Raw genomic sequence first — 14375 nt, 5'->3', positions numbered from 1 at the left:
CTGGGTTTCATCTGGGCATCATCCTGGTTTCCCAGAAAGGTCCCGCACTAGGCTATCAGGAGTTAAGATTGCATCGGGGTCCAATTGACATCATCGGACCCAAATATTTAAATACTAATGAGATGCTCGGCTGCCTGTAGCAGGACCCTTAGCCGCCTGGAAAGCTGACGGAGATAAAAATGGTACATCAAGCTAGTAAGAACACCTCCCCAATTTTAACCCTTCCCATGCACTGTTCCCACGCAGCAGGGGTTCAAATTGACTACACTGTGTGTGGTACATTTTGTTGCCCAAGTATCTTACAAAGTGAGGTAATTTTCTGTGCATGGACTGGGGAAACTTGATGCATTTTAATGGATGGAAAACCATGGGCAGTGTGTCAGCACGTTTCTGATTTGCAATGGCGGTGGACGAAACTGCCTCCCAGCATTATGGACTTGGACAATTACTCCCATGAGTTCCAAGAGGCAGTGAAACTGTCAGTCTCTAAGCAAATGTAACCGACATCAAATTGCTCTCCCTAATGATATCATAAAACAGTTTGTGCATAAATATTTCCAAAATCACCAAGTTAATTTTTCAATAAAACATAGTATCTGACCCTAGAACACAAGAATGATAAACAGTGATGTACAGAGATGGAATTTATCCCCGTGCATTCATGAGTGTTCCTCATCTTCCTCAATTGCAAATCCCAATAGTGCCACAATGCATCAAGTGTTACCAGCCCTCCAGGGCTGCCCTGGAGTCTCCAGGAATTGAAGATTAATTTCCTGAGCTCTGCTGTGAGCAACCCAGGAGAAAAATCACAGGGGCATTAAAAAATGTTTTTTTTTACATATTCTTTGAATACTTTAGTTTATTCACTATAGAAATATTGGAAATGGGAAAAAAAGGCTGTTTGCCTGTGCAGGGCTGTTAGAGAGAGGAAGTTATGTGGTGAAACTTTCAGGAATACATCCAACAAGAGCTGGCAACCTTAAAAGTATCATCAAAATAAACATCATTTGAAAACTCTTGTTACATCTGCAAAGCTGAGCTTCATCACTTGGTTAGAGTGAATTATGTATGAATTACTGAATAATTTATAATGCATGAATAAAAGAAATAAGATGGGATGATAATTAATTCTTCTTTCTGAAACTGGAGACAGGGGAGCAAGGGGAGTAAAGAGAACAAGAACATACTATGCAAAAACTATCTGCACAGTGTAGTATTTTGAGAATTGCATTGTACATGTTGTTCACTTGAGGCTAGTATGCACACATGAGCCAAAAGGGAAAGTGAATGTAAAACGGAATAAAGAAGGCTCCATTATGATCAGCAGCCTGCTGCCTTTGTTTCAGTCTCTGCCTCATATTTCTTACCAAACTCGGCTAAACATCACATACAGTATTCTCCTTCAACATAGAATTTTTTTTTTATGAACGAAACTCAAATAAAAGTGTCATATTATTACCTGTCGATGCCATAAATATATACAACAGACGTCATCTCACAGAAAGCGATGATCAGCAGAGGTATGGAGCCAGCATAACCGTCAAAAAGGGCCAGCCAGTAGTTTCCGGAATTTAAGACAAATATGAAGGCAATGAAAAAGCACACCAGACAAATCATGCCTGTAAGAGAGAACACGAGAATTTGTTTAGCTCGACTGAGCAGAACCATCGCATTCCAACACAATGAGCAGTGACTTTCATCTCCCTACAGCCCCACCTAAAAATGAGGCAGTATCAGGAACAAACTTGGGCGGGAAAGCGAAGAGCTGACTTATGGCTTATTATCCGTCTGTTCTGAATTTTTTTTGCAGGCCTTAATCCTGACAGCCAGAACTCCCCCCGAAACAGGCTCATGAATAAATAGAAATCAGGGTCAGAGGTTTTGCTTCCCGCTGCCATTTTCATCTCTATCCACATGGCTACCACCTGTTCAATCTCCCACTCACTAAGAAGCCAGGGAGCAGTCAATTTGAGTGATGACTTTAACATCATCCTTAGCTGCAGTCAAGGAAAATTGGGATGTTTACTCGTGTGTTTTGAGCCTTAAAGGTTTTCAATGTTTGATCTTCTTGCTGCTGTCGGTGCTACAAAAATCTTGCCCAGCCATTATAAGCTGCTGCTCCCTTGCCCCCCACCGCCACTTCCCCTTCAAGGTGCTGCTGCACACCAGCCCTGTCAGACTTACCACTCATTGGTGAGCTCTCTAAAAGGAGTATATTTCACACTGGCAGTTCACTAAATTTATTCAAATGAGACCCAACGATAAAAATGACTGGAACCTCACGCCACCTCCAATGGGAAGGCCGTGAGCTTCCCCCATCCACTGCCTGGCAAAAAAGCACTATTTATGAAAATCAAACCCGACATAACATACACAGGTAGGTTTCCTCTGTTCTGTAATGTTACTGACAAAGTATCAGTGAAAATAAAGTGGGATTCCCCATGTTATTTTTCACTAACATAAGCAATTGGAGGAAACTACCCCATCCTTTCTCTACATACAACTTCTCATTTTCTCTGATTGTACAGGGACAGGTCTCAATTGTAAGTAAACTTTGGTCTGGATTTAATGCAGTCGGCGGGGGTCCCGATGCTGGGCCAAAAAGTTGAGGGGAACCCCACCTTGGCCCTTTGCCGTATCCCCAGCTGCAATTCACAGCACTGGGGCAATTAACTGCCCGTCGCCGTAACCCCATCCCTTTAAGGATGGGGATCCCACCCTCAAGAGCTGCTGGCCAACCAGAGGGCTGGCAGATCTGCAGTCTCAGCAGCACCACCGACAGCAGTGGCTACTGCTGAAACTGCAGCAGTCACTTGAGGAAGAGCAGTGCTGGAGCCCGGACAGCAGGTAAGTGAGGGTGGGTTTGCCAGGGCCACTCAGGCAGGCCCCGGTGAGGGGTCAGAGGAGTGGGTTTATGAGGGCAGAGGAGTTGGTGATGCCACAGGGGCAGCCTGTGCCACTGGGGGGCCTCTATGAGCCACAGGTTGCCCACAGAGGAGGCCCCCACCCCCAAGCCCACATGGAGGCTCCCATGAGTTACTGGGTGGCCTTCTCACGTGACGGAGGCACCCCAATGCCACCGGTAAAATACCAATGGGGACAGGAAGAGGCCCTTTAGTGGTCTTTTAATTGGCCACATAAGGGCCTCAATTGGCCTCTGGGCAGGAAGGCCATCCTTGGCCTTCCCTGCCCAGAACTAAATTGGAAGATATCAGGAAAATGGACACTCCACCCCCTTGCCTTCCTCGCAGTTTTATAGGCATCGCCACCTCTGTTCCAATCCTGAGAGGGCCCATCAAATTCAACCCTTTAAGATCTCCCATTTGGATTAATATTTGTATGTATTTGTTTAAAAATCACAGAAACATTTTTGGTTTCAGCAATTATTTTGAAAGGAAATCACATTTTTTGGAACCCTCTACTCATATGTGTGAATTAGTTTTTAATCCAACAGTAAATCATGTGTGTAAGTTAAGTCTATTTAAGTTCCTAGAAGCTTGACAAACCATTATAGCCTGATTTTTGTCCTATCAGCGAAACCAGACTGAATATTTACAGATGTGACAAGTAGATACAGAAAGAAACTGTCCACTCAATTTAAAAGAAGTTGTTGAACTTTCTCTCCAATATTTAGCCTGGGTTTTAAAGTTCAGGCTTTGTACTAGTTTGAATGTTGTTAATGTTGGGTTTTTTTTACAACTGGGAAGTTCTGCAATCAATATAACAACATCTGGGGCTGTTTGATGTTTAGCAAAGACATAGGTCCCACTATATTACACTTTTACTCAAGAATCGATAAAAATAAATAAATGTTTACGCTTGGAAATGCTGCTCTTTCTGAGCTTGGATGGTAAAAGTTGACGGGTTTGGTATATTTTATAAATAAAACCTCATTATAACAAAGTCATATTAAGTTAAAATACAGCTACTAAAATAATGATATCAATAAAATTAAACTAGTTGCTTCCCCACAAGGCAGGGAAAATACCACTAACCCCAGGTGATTTTCTTACACATGTTTCTCAGCCCTCAGAGCATTTTCTGAGTCCCTTTACATTGCCAAGCGGGGCCTTGACTTGGATGAAAGACTAGAGAGTTGTCTATCCAATATTGCAGATGACACTAGGTTAGGAGGGACAGTAATGCAGATGAGAGCAGAAGTTGGAGTGGGACATGGACAGACTAAGTGAATGGGCAAACCTATGACAAATGGAGGTCAATGTGGGCAAGCGTGATGTCATCGACTTTGGACCCAAGAAAGATAAATCTGAGTATTTTCTAAGTGGTGAGAACTAGGCATCGTAGAAGGGAAAGGAAATTTTGGAATCCAAGTATGCAAATCACTAAAAGATAATACACAGGTGCAAAAAGCAATCAAGGAGGCTAATGGAATATTGGCTTTTATCTCAAGGAGACTGGAATAAAAGGAGGAGGAAGTTATGTTAAAGTTGGATAAAGCTTTGGCCACATCACATCTGGAGTATAACGTTCAGTTCTGGGCACTACAGCTCAGGTAGGATATACTGGAATGGCCTCGGAACAGGTTCAGCCCGGATTCACCGGAATGATACTGGGACTTAGAAGTTTAACTTATGAGGACAGGCTGGGTAAACATGGTCATTATTCCCTTGAGTACGGCAGGTTGAAGGGTGATCTAATTAAGGCGTTTAAAATGTTAAGAGTATTTGATAGGGTTGCTATGGAGAAACTATTTTCTCTGGTGGGGGAATCAAGAACAAAGGGGCATAATCCTAAAATTAGAGCAAGGCCATTCAGGAGGGAAATCAGGAAGAACTATTTCCACACAAAGAGCAGTGGAACTCTGGACCTCTCTCCCCAGAAGGCTGTGGATGCTAAGGGACAGTGGGAGCTTTCAGGTGAGATTGAATAGTAAGATTGCTTGATAAACATGACTCAAAAGGAGATAATAGTACCAGTGAACATCAGTGCAAGCTCGAGGAACAGCACCTCATTTTCCCATTAGGCACTCTACAGCCTTCCGGACTGAACATTGAGTTCAATAATTTAAGAGCATGACTGGCCCTTTTTTATTATTATTTTATTATTTCATTTTATTTTATCTTATTTTTTAACCATGTGCCTGCCTTAAATTTGGTTTTCCTTGTTTGTGCTTTTGGACAGAGCTGTTCATTATTTAGTTTAGTTTAGAGATACAGCACTGAAACAGGCCCTTCGGCCCACCGAGTCTGTGCCGACCATCAACCACCCATTTATACTAATCCTACACTAATTCCATATTCCTACCACATCCCCACCTGTCCCTATATTTTCCCTACCACCTACCTACACTAGGGGCAATTTATAATGGCCAATTTACCTATCAACCTGCAAGTCTTTGGCATGTGGGAGGAAACCGGAGCACCCGGAGGAAACCCATGCAGACACAGGGAGAACTTGCAAACTCCACACAGGCAGTACCCGGATTTGAACCTGGGTCGCTGGAGCTGTGAGGCTGCGGTGCTAACCACTGCGCCACTGTGCCGCCCTGTCATTAACACTCTCTCTGCATGAATGCTTTGTCTTTCAGCACAACATTAGCACACTCTCCAGCCCTCTGCCCTATCGCACACCATCCCTTTTGTTCTCTTTCACCCTCCCCCCCCGCCACCCCCACTTCACTTGCTTAAAACCTTTCTAAACTTTGCCAGTTCTGATGAAGGGTCGCTGACTTGAAACGTTAACTCTGCTTCTCTCTCTACAGATGCTGCCAGACCTGCTGAGTATTTCCAGCACTTTCTGTTTTATTATAGGAGATAATAGTAGTTGTTTTATGGTCTAGACTAACAGCTGAAACAATAGATAAGTAAATGGAGGGTTTGTGTTTACCAGTAATAAGTTCCTTGGGCAACTTCTTTGGCAAGAGTTTCAAATCTTCAATTGGTACCAGCACACCTTCTATATTCCCAAACATTGAAGAAAGTCCAAGACAGAATAGCATTACGAAGAACAAAATTGACCATAAGGGAGAGACGGGCATTTTTGTAATAGCTTCAGTAAAGACAATAAAGGCCAACCCAGTGCCTTCGACGCCCTATATAAAAGGAGATTGGAGTTAGTTGAAAAGATTTGTGAAGAGGCATCGGCACTTGATTATGTGCCAATCAGGTTGGATAAAGAGCCAGACTAAGCCACAAAGCCATGGACATACATCGCCATTGTGGTGTGTGCCAACATACATCTTGTGAATGCACAGTGACAACCATTGGTTTCTGTAGGAGACTGCAGAATTAATAGCGATTAATAGAGAAACTTTAAAAGAGTTGCAGAGCACAGAAAAAAATATACCAAAGGCTTTACTTATGAGGATTATCTTTGCCTCATTTAGAAACTGACTAAAGGGTGAGGGTTCAGTGATGCCACTGTGTGATGAAATATAGGTATAATAGGCTTAATTAGGTAGAATTTAGATATGATTAATAAATTATACCTTTTAGAATTAAAGATTGAATAAATGGTCAGTTTCCAAGACTCACTGAAATTCCCTTTAAGGGCAGAGTTAAAAATCCATGAACATCCCTGTTACAATGGAATGTGAACCAGAAACACCTTTTAAGTTAAATGAGACAGGCTATACATGGTCTGTACTGATAACTATAATCCTAATTAGTTGATAATATTAATGATATAGACAGACTGACTTAAGGAGGTGGTGCAAGGTACCATCAAAGAACCATCACAGATGATCAATCACAAAATGGAATGTTACCTACAAAAACAATTACTGCACAAATTAAATTAAAAATCTTTTAAGTATAAAACATATTTATAAAGTTAAGTCTTAGTGTTACTATAAAACACTACAAACATTTGACCAGATAAAAGCTCACAACACCATGAGAAGGGAACGCTCAGCAGATAATTAATCGGGAATAAGTAGCTAATGATATTACCATATATGGATAACGAAAGCAGGAAAAACACGCACAGAAAGGTAACACCTACATTCCAAAAGATGAGTTAATAGATTAGGAACAGTATAAACATAAGAGTTTTGAATTGAAAAATCAGCGGTATTGAAATTCCTCATCAATGCTTCTCAGCCTATGGTCAGAACGGCTGACTGCGTGACAAGAGAATTCTGCTCTTAACCGAGAGTGTTTTGTTTTGTTTTGTTAAGCAGGAGGTTTACTCGGGGAATTTAAGGTAACAGTTTACTCTGAATTTTGATGGATATTCTAAGATATTTTGCTGTAACATTGTTAAGGTTGAACTTTTGGATTCTATTTTAGAAATAAGATTATGTTTTACATCTCTTCGTAATCTTTGATATTGTAGTATACTTATGCACTTAAAAGTGTAATGCATGTTAAATTCTTTAATAAATATATAAAAGTTAATAAATCATCTCATGTAGCATTCTGTATACAACTACAAGAACCCCCACTGTGTCTCTTAAAGTGGAGAGATACGTATTGAAGAGAGTTTCCCAGACTCTTATAAATCTGCAATATTTATGACTTAGCCATAGTTATTTAAAAATAGGCTATCCGAAAAATGGTAATATTCTCTGTTAGTTTTCTTTCTTTGAGGGAAAACTAGTTCAATTTTTTTTGGACCCAAATAAGTATCTATAAGAGTTTGTCTGGTTTGAACATAATTTAAGGAGATTCATAGGGATGTACCCCTGATTTGGTTTAGTCCCTATAAGGGGTTAAAGTCATAAATCACTTCAACTGAGCTGATGACATTAACCAGCTTCCTTAGCTTAGAATGTTGTTCCAGGAACTGAACCTCTTAAGGTAATAATGCTATAATAAAAGCAAAATACTGCAGATGCTGGAAATCTGAAATAAAAACAAGAAATGCTGGAACCACTCAGCAGGTCTGGCAGCATCTGTGGAAAGAGAAGCAGAGTTAACATTTCGGGTCAGTTACCCTTCTTCGGAACTGGCTAATATTAGAAATGTCAAAGGTTATAAGCAAGTGAGGCGGGGGTGGGGCAAGAGATAACAAAGGAGAAGGTGTAGATTGGACAAGGCCACATAGCTGACCAAAAGGTCATGGAGCAAAGGCAAACAATATGTTAATAGTGTGTTGAAAGATAAAGCATTAGTACAGGTAGGTTGTTAACGGACTGAAGATTGAACAGCAGCAAGTACAAACATGAAAAAAAAAACAGTGGGTAAGCAAACTGAACAAACTAAGATGAAATGAAATAAACATTTAAAAAAATTGTAAAAAATGCAAAAAAGAAAAAAAGAACAAAGAAAAAATAATAACTAAAAATAAAAGTAAAATGGGGGGCCCATCATGCTCTGAAATTATTGAACTCAATTTTCAGTCCAGCAGGCTGTAGTGTGCCTAATCGGTAAATGAGATGCTGTTCCTCGAGCTTGCGTTCATGTTCACTGGAACACTGCAGCAAGCCCAGGATAGAGATGTGAGCATGAGAGCAGGGTGGAGTGTTGAAATGGCAAGCAACCGGAAGCTCAGGGTCCTGCTTGCGGACTGAGCGGAGGTCTTCCGCAAAGCGGTCACCCAGTCTGCATTTGGTCTCCCCATTGTAGAGGAGACCACATTGTGAGCAACGAATACAGTATACTACATTGAAAGAAGTCCAAGTAAATCACTGCTTCACCTGGAAGGAGTGTCTGGGGCCTTGGATAATGAGGAGAGTGGAGGTAAATGGGCAGGTATTACACCTCCTGCGATTGCAGGGGAAGGTGCCATGGAATGGGGATGAGATGTTGGGGGGTAATGGAGGAGTGGACCAGGGTGTCGCGGAGGGAACGAATCCTTCGGAATGCTGACAGGGGAAGGGAGGGGAAGATGTGTTTGGTAGTGGCATCACGCTGGTGGTGGCGGAAATGGCGGAGGATGATCCTTTGGATATGGAGGCTGATGGGGTGGAACCGTCACTTTCCACCCCATCAGCCTCCATATCCAAAGGGTCATCCTCCGCCATTTCCGCCACCTCCAGCGTGATGCCACTACCAAACGCATCTTCCCCTCCCTTCCCCTGTCAGCATTCCGAAGGGATCGTTCCCTCCGCGACACCCTGGTCCACTCCTCCATTACCCTCCCCCCCCCCACCTCATCCCCGTCCCATGGCACCTTCCCCTGCAATCGCAGGAGGTGTAATACCTGCCCATTTACCTCCTCTCTCCTCACTATCCCAGGCCCCAAACACTCCTTTCAGGTGAAGCAGCGATCTACTTGGACTTCTTTCAATGTAGTATACTATATTCGCTGCTCACAATGTGGTCTCCTCTACATTGGGGAGACCAAACGCAGACTGGGTGACCACTTTGCGGAAGACCTCCGCTCAGTCCACAAGCAGGACCCTGTGCTTCTGGTTGCTTGCCATTTCAACACTCCACCCTGCTCTCATGCTCACATCTCTATCCTGGGCTTGCTGCAGTGTTCCAGTGAACATCAACGCAAGCTCAAGGAACAGCATCTCATTTACCGATTAGGCACACTACAGCCTGCTGGACTGAACATTGAGTTCAATAATTTCAGAGCATGACGGGCCCCCCATTTTACTTTTATTTTTAGTTATAATTTTTTCTTTTCTTTATTTCTTTTTTGCATTTTTTACAATTTTTTTTAATGCTTACTTCATTTCATCTTAGCTTCTTCAGTTTGCTTACCCACTGTTTTTTTTTTCATGTTTGTACTTGCTGCTGTTCAATCTTCAGTCCGTTAACAACCTATCTGTACTAATGCTTTATCTTTCAACACACCATTAGCATATTGTTTGCCTTTGCTCCATGACCTTTTGGTCAGCTATGTGGCCTGGTCCAAACTACACCTTCTCCTTTGTTATCTCTTGCCCCACCCCCGCCTCACTTGCTTATAACCTTTGACATTTCTAATATTTGCCAGTTCCGAAGAAGGGTCACTGACCTGAAATGTTAACTCTGCTTCTCTTTCCACAGATGCTGCCAGACCTGCTGAGTGGTTCCAGCATTTCTTGTTTCTATTTAAGGTAATAATGCTGTCTCATTAGTGAGGGGTGGCTAATATTCCATATACACTTATGACTGGTGGCCTTTTAATGTTACATAAAATAGACATCTTTGACTACGTCAGCATTTACATTTAGAAACTACTTTAATGAGACAGAACTTATGGAAAAACAGCAATATTGAATGATAGAAAGTGCATGATCATTAGTTTTGACTATACTCATTTTTATCTGCCTTCTAAAAAAAGCTGCTGAGAAAGAAGTAAGAAGGATCTGAGGGCATTTAAAGAATTCACTGCTGAGGCAGTTTGAACAAATAGTCTGTGCTAAGGGCATTTACCTGACTCAATAGTGTTTGCAGGTCACAGGTCTTCAATTTCAGGTCAGATACGATTGCTGGATAGGTACTGTTTAAGTACTGAAAGACTTCATCATAGTTCTCCTGGGTCAGATTGGTTTCTGGCAGATCAAAAGCATTGGTCAAGCTCATGATATTGCTGTAAGGAAACAAAGAACACAGAAATGAATGTATCAGACATGAATTAACATTACATGATTCTTTATAACACACAGCATTTTCAGATTTGTTTTGTGCTCATTAAGAATATGAAGGCATTACCCTCTCCTCAAATATCCCACCTTTGACCCCTCTGTCCTGACAAACTACTGCCTCATCTCCAACCACCTTTTCCTCTGCAAAGTCTTTGAATATGCTGTTGCCTCTCAGATGCGTGTCCATCTTTTACAGAACTGCATGTTTGAATCGCTCCCATCAGGTTACTGCCCCTGTCACTGTACTAAAATATCTCTTATCAATGACTTCTTATGTGACTGAGAGGGTAGTAAACTATCCCTGTTTGTCCTTCTCGACCTGCCTCCAGCCTTTCACAGGTTGACCACACCATCCTCCTCAAATGCCTCTCCACCGTTATCCAGCTGGGTGGACTACATTCACCTGGTTCCATTCTTATCTAATCCGGCCATAATCAAAGAATCACCTGCAATGGCTTCTCTTCCCACTCCCGCACCATTACCTCTGGTGTCCCCCAAAGATCTAGCTTGGCCCCTCCTATTGCTCATCTTACATCATCTGAAAACACAGCATCAGTTTTCACATGTACTCTGACGATACTCAGCTCTACCTCACCACCACTTCTCTCAACCCCTCCAAAGTCTCTAAATTGTCAGACTGTTTGCCCAACATCCAGTTCTGGATGAGCAGAAATTTCCTCTAACTAAATATTGGAAAGACCAAAGCCATTGTTTTTGTGCCTTGCCACAAACCCCGTTCCCTAGTCATTGACAGCAACCATTTACCTGGAAAATGTATGTAGCTGAACCAAACTGTTTGCAACCTTGACCTCATATTTGACCCCAAGATGAGGTTCTGACCAAATATCTGTGTCATCACTAAAACCGCCGATTTCCACCTCCGTAACATTGCCTGACTCCGCCCTTGCCTCAGCTCTTCTGCTGCTAAAGCCCTCATTCGTGCCTTTGTTATCTTTAGACTTGGCTATTCCAACACATTCCTGGCCGGCCTCCCATCTTCCATCCTCCATAAACTTCAGCACATCCAAAATTCTGCTGCCATGTCCTAACTCACACCAAGCCCTGTTCACCAATCACCCCTGTGCTCACTGACCTACATCGCCTCCCAGTTAAACAACGCCTCAATTTCAAAACTCTCACCCTTGTTTTCAATTGCTTCCATGGCCTGGCCCGTCCCTATCTCTGTAACCTCCTCCAGCCCTGCAACCCTCTGAGTTACCTGTGATCCTCCAAATCTGGCCTCTTGCGCAGTCCCAATTTTAATCCACACCTTCAGCTGTCAATGCCTTAAGCTCTGGAATTCCCTTCCTAATCCTCTTGGTCTCTCTCTCTTCCCTCCTTTAAGAAGCGACTTAAAACCCTCTCTTTGACTATATGCTTTTGGTCATGTGCCCTAATACCTCCTTAGAAATGCAGCAAGACCTGGACAATATTCAGGCTTGGGCTGATAAGTGGCAAGTAACATTCGTGCCACACAAGTGCCAGGCAATGATCATCTCCAACAAGAGAGAATCTAACCATCTCCCCTTGATATTCCACAGCATTACCATCGCTGAATCCCCCACTATCAACATCCTAGGGGCTCCCATTGACCAGAAACTGAACTGGAGTAGCCATATAAATACTGTGGCTACAAGAGCAGGTCAGAGGCTAGGAATCCTGAGGCGAGTAACTCACCTCCTGACTCCCCAAAGCCTGTCCACCATCTACAAGGCACAAGTCAGGAGTGTGATGGAATACTCTCCACTTGCCTGGATGGGTGCAGCTCCAACAACACTCAAGAAGCTCGACACATCCAGGACAAAGCAGCCCGTTTGATTGGCACCCCATCTACAAACATTCACTCTCTCCACCAGTGACGCACAGTGGCAGCAGTGTGTACCATCTACAAGATGCACTGCAGCAATGCACCAAGGCTCCTTAGACAGCACCTTCCAAACCCGCGACCTCTACCGCCTAGAAGGACAAGGGCAGCAAATACATGGGAACACCACCACTTGCAAGTTCCTGTCCAAGTCACACACCATCCTGACTTGGAACTATATCGCCGTTCCTTCACTGTCGCTGGGTCAAAATCCTGGAACTCCCTTCCTAACAGCACTGTGGGTATACCTACCCCAAATGGACTGCAGCGGTTCAAGAAGGCAGCTCACCACCACCTTCTCAAGAGCAATTAGGGATGGGCAATAAATGCTGGCCTGGCCAGCGACGCCCACATCCCATGAATGAATGTAAAAAAAATGTGTCTTATTGTCACATGTTGCTTGATAATGCTTCTGAGAATTGCCTTGGAGCGCTATGCCACTTTAAAGGTGCTATATATATACAATTTGTTGTTGTTGTCGTTACTGGTTTCTGGCTGAGGGTAGCAGTCATATAACCTTCAGGCCCAACTGTCTTGTTGCTGCACCTGAAAAAGAAGGAACTTGCCTTCTACCTGGCTCCGACAGGACCTCAAAGCTATTAATCCCTGGATTACTCTCAGTGTTATGCACTAGTGAGAGTAGAAATGTGAGGTTATGACAGGTTAATGTGTGGTTAGTGATATGGTCCAAGAGGGAGAGCCTCTAATTCCTGAGACATATTGTCCAGGTCTGTGGCAGGATGGATCTGTTAAAGATGGACAGGTTGCACCTGAATAGAGCTGGGACTAATATCCTCATGGGCAAGTTAATCTATGCAGAGTGTTTAAACTAATTTGGCACTGGGTTGGACACCAAGTTGCAGTATTAAAAGGTAAAAACAGGGTGCACAGAGGACTAGGAGAGACAGTTATAAATAATACAGAATTAGGTGGAATCATAGAAAATATAACGTGTTTGGAGTGCATTTGGTTAGTAAGATTGGTGAGCTGCAGATCCTCGTAGGAATATGATGTGAGGGCGATAAGGAAGGCTTGGCTCAAAAAAGGAGAGGATTGGATACTTAATATTTCTGGGTACATGGTATTCAGGATAGAAGAAAAGGAGGAGGGGTAGCAGTTTTGATTAAGGAAAATATTACAGTGCTAGGAAGAGAAAATGTCTTTGAGGGGTCAAAGCAGAATCTATTTGGTTTGAGTTAAGAAACAATGGAGGGGATAATACATTACTTGGAGTATTTTGTAGGCCGTCAAATATTGGAAAGGAGACAGAGGAGCAGATTTGCAAAGAAATTACTGAGAGGTGCATAAATAAGACTAGTGATAATTGGAAACATAAACTATCCCAATATTGAGTACAGTAGTGATTGTGTTAAGGGCAGGGGAAAGAGAGGAATTTCCAAAGTGTGTTCAGGAGAACTTTCTTGATCAGTATGTTTGCTATTAAATGAAGTAGGAGGCGTTGCTGGGTCTAGTCCAAGGGAATGAAGTGGGTCAAGTGGCGAAGTCACAGTGGGGTGCATCTGGGGAATAGTGATCATAGTAAAAAATTTAGATTAGTTATGCATAAGGGAAGGAGCAATCTACAATAAAAATACTTAACTGTAGGAGGGTTAATTACAACAAATTGAGGAGGGAACTGGCCCAGGTAAATTAGAGTCAAAGACTTCCAGGCAGAAATCTAATGGAGGATGGACAGCCTTCAAGGAGGAAATGGATTGGATACAGTCTAGGTACATTTCTACAAGGGAGGGCAACAAAAGCCAAAATCCCCTGGATGATAAAGGAGTTAGAGAGTAGGATGGAGCAGAAAAAGGGAGTGTTTGACAAATGTCAGCTTGGTAATACAAGGGAGAATCAGTCACTTCTGCCTCATTTTCATGCTATCACCTAGAAGGACAAGGGCATGGGAACACCACCACCTTCAAGTTCCCCTCCAAGTCACACACCATCCTGACTTGGATCAGAATCACCCGCCGTTCCTTCACTGTTGCTGGGTCAAAAATCTGTAACTCCTTTCCTAACAGCTGT

At 42.8% G+C, this 14375-nt stretch overlaps 1 protein-coding gene across 1 annotated transcript in view; it reads right to left on the bottom strand.

Annotated features, from left to right (window-relative positions):
* The window catches only part of slc6a19a.1 (solute carrier family 6 member 19a, tandem duplicate 1), a 62092-nt gene that overhangs the window by 5400 nt on the left and 42317 nt on the right, over positions 1-14375 (bottom strand). Inside the window, exons 8-10 of the mRNA XM_068055170.1 lie at positions 10272-10428; positions 5848-6052; positions 1460-1619 (exon numbers count right to left, since the gene is read on the bottom strand). Coding sequence (XP_067911271.1) covers positions 1460-1619; positions 5848-6052; positions 10272-10428 — 522 coding nt within the window. The remainder of the gene's footprint in view (positions 1-1459; positions 1620-5847; positions 6053-10271; positions 10429-14375) is intronic.

The sequence above is a fragment of the Heterodontus francisci genome, chromosome 2 (genome assembly GCF_036365525.1).
Source record: "Heterodontus francisci isolate sHetFra1 chromosome 2, sHetFra1.hap1, whole genome shotgun sequence".
NCBI classification, from domain to species: domain Eukaryota; kingdom Metazoa; phylum Chordata; class Chondrichthyes; order Heterodontiformes; family Heterodontidae; genus Heterodontus; species Heterodontus francisci.
Note: the sequence above shows the minus strand (reverse complement) of the source record. Positions and strands in the feature narration are given on the sequence as shown.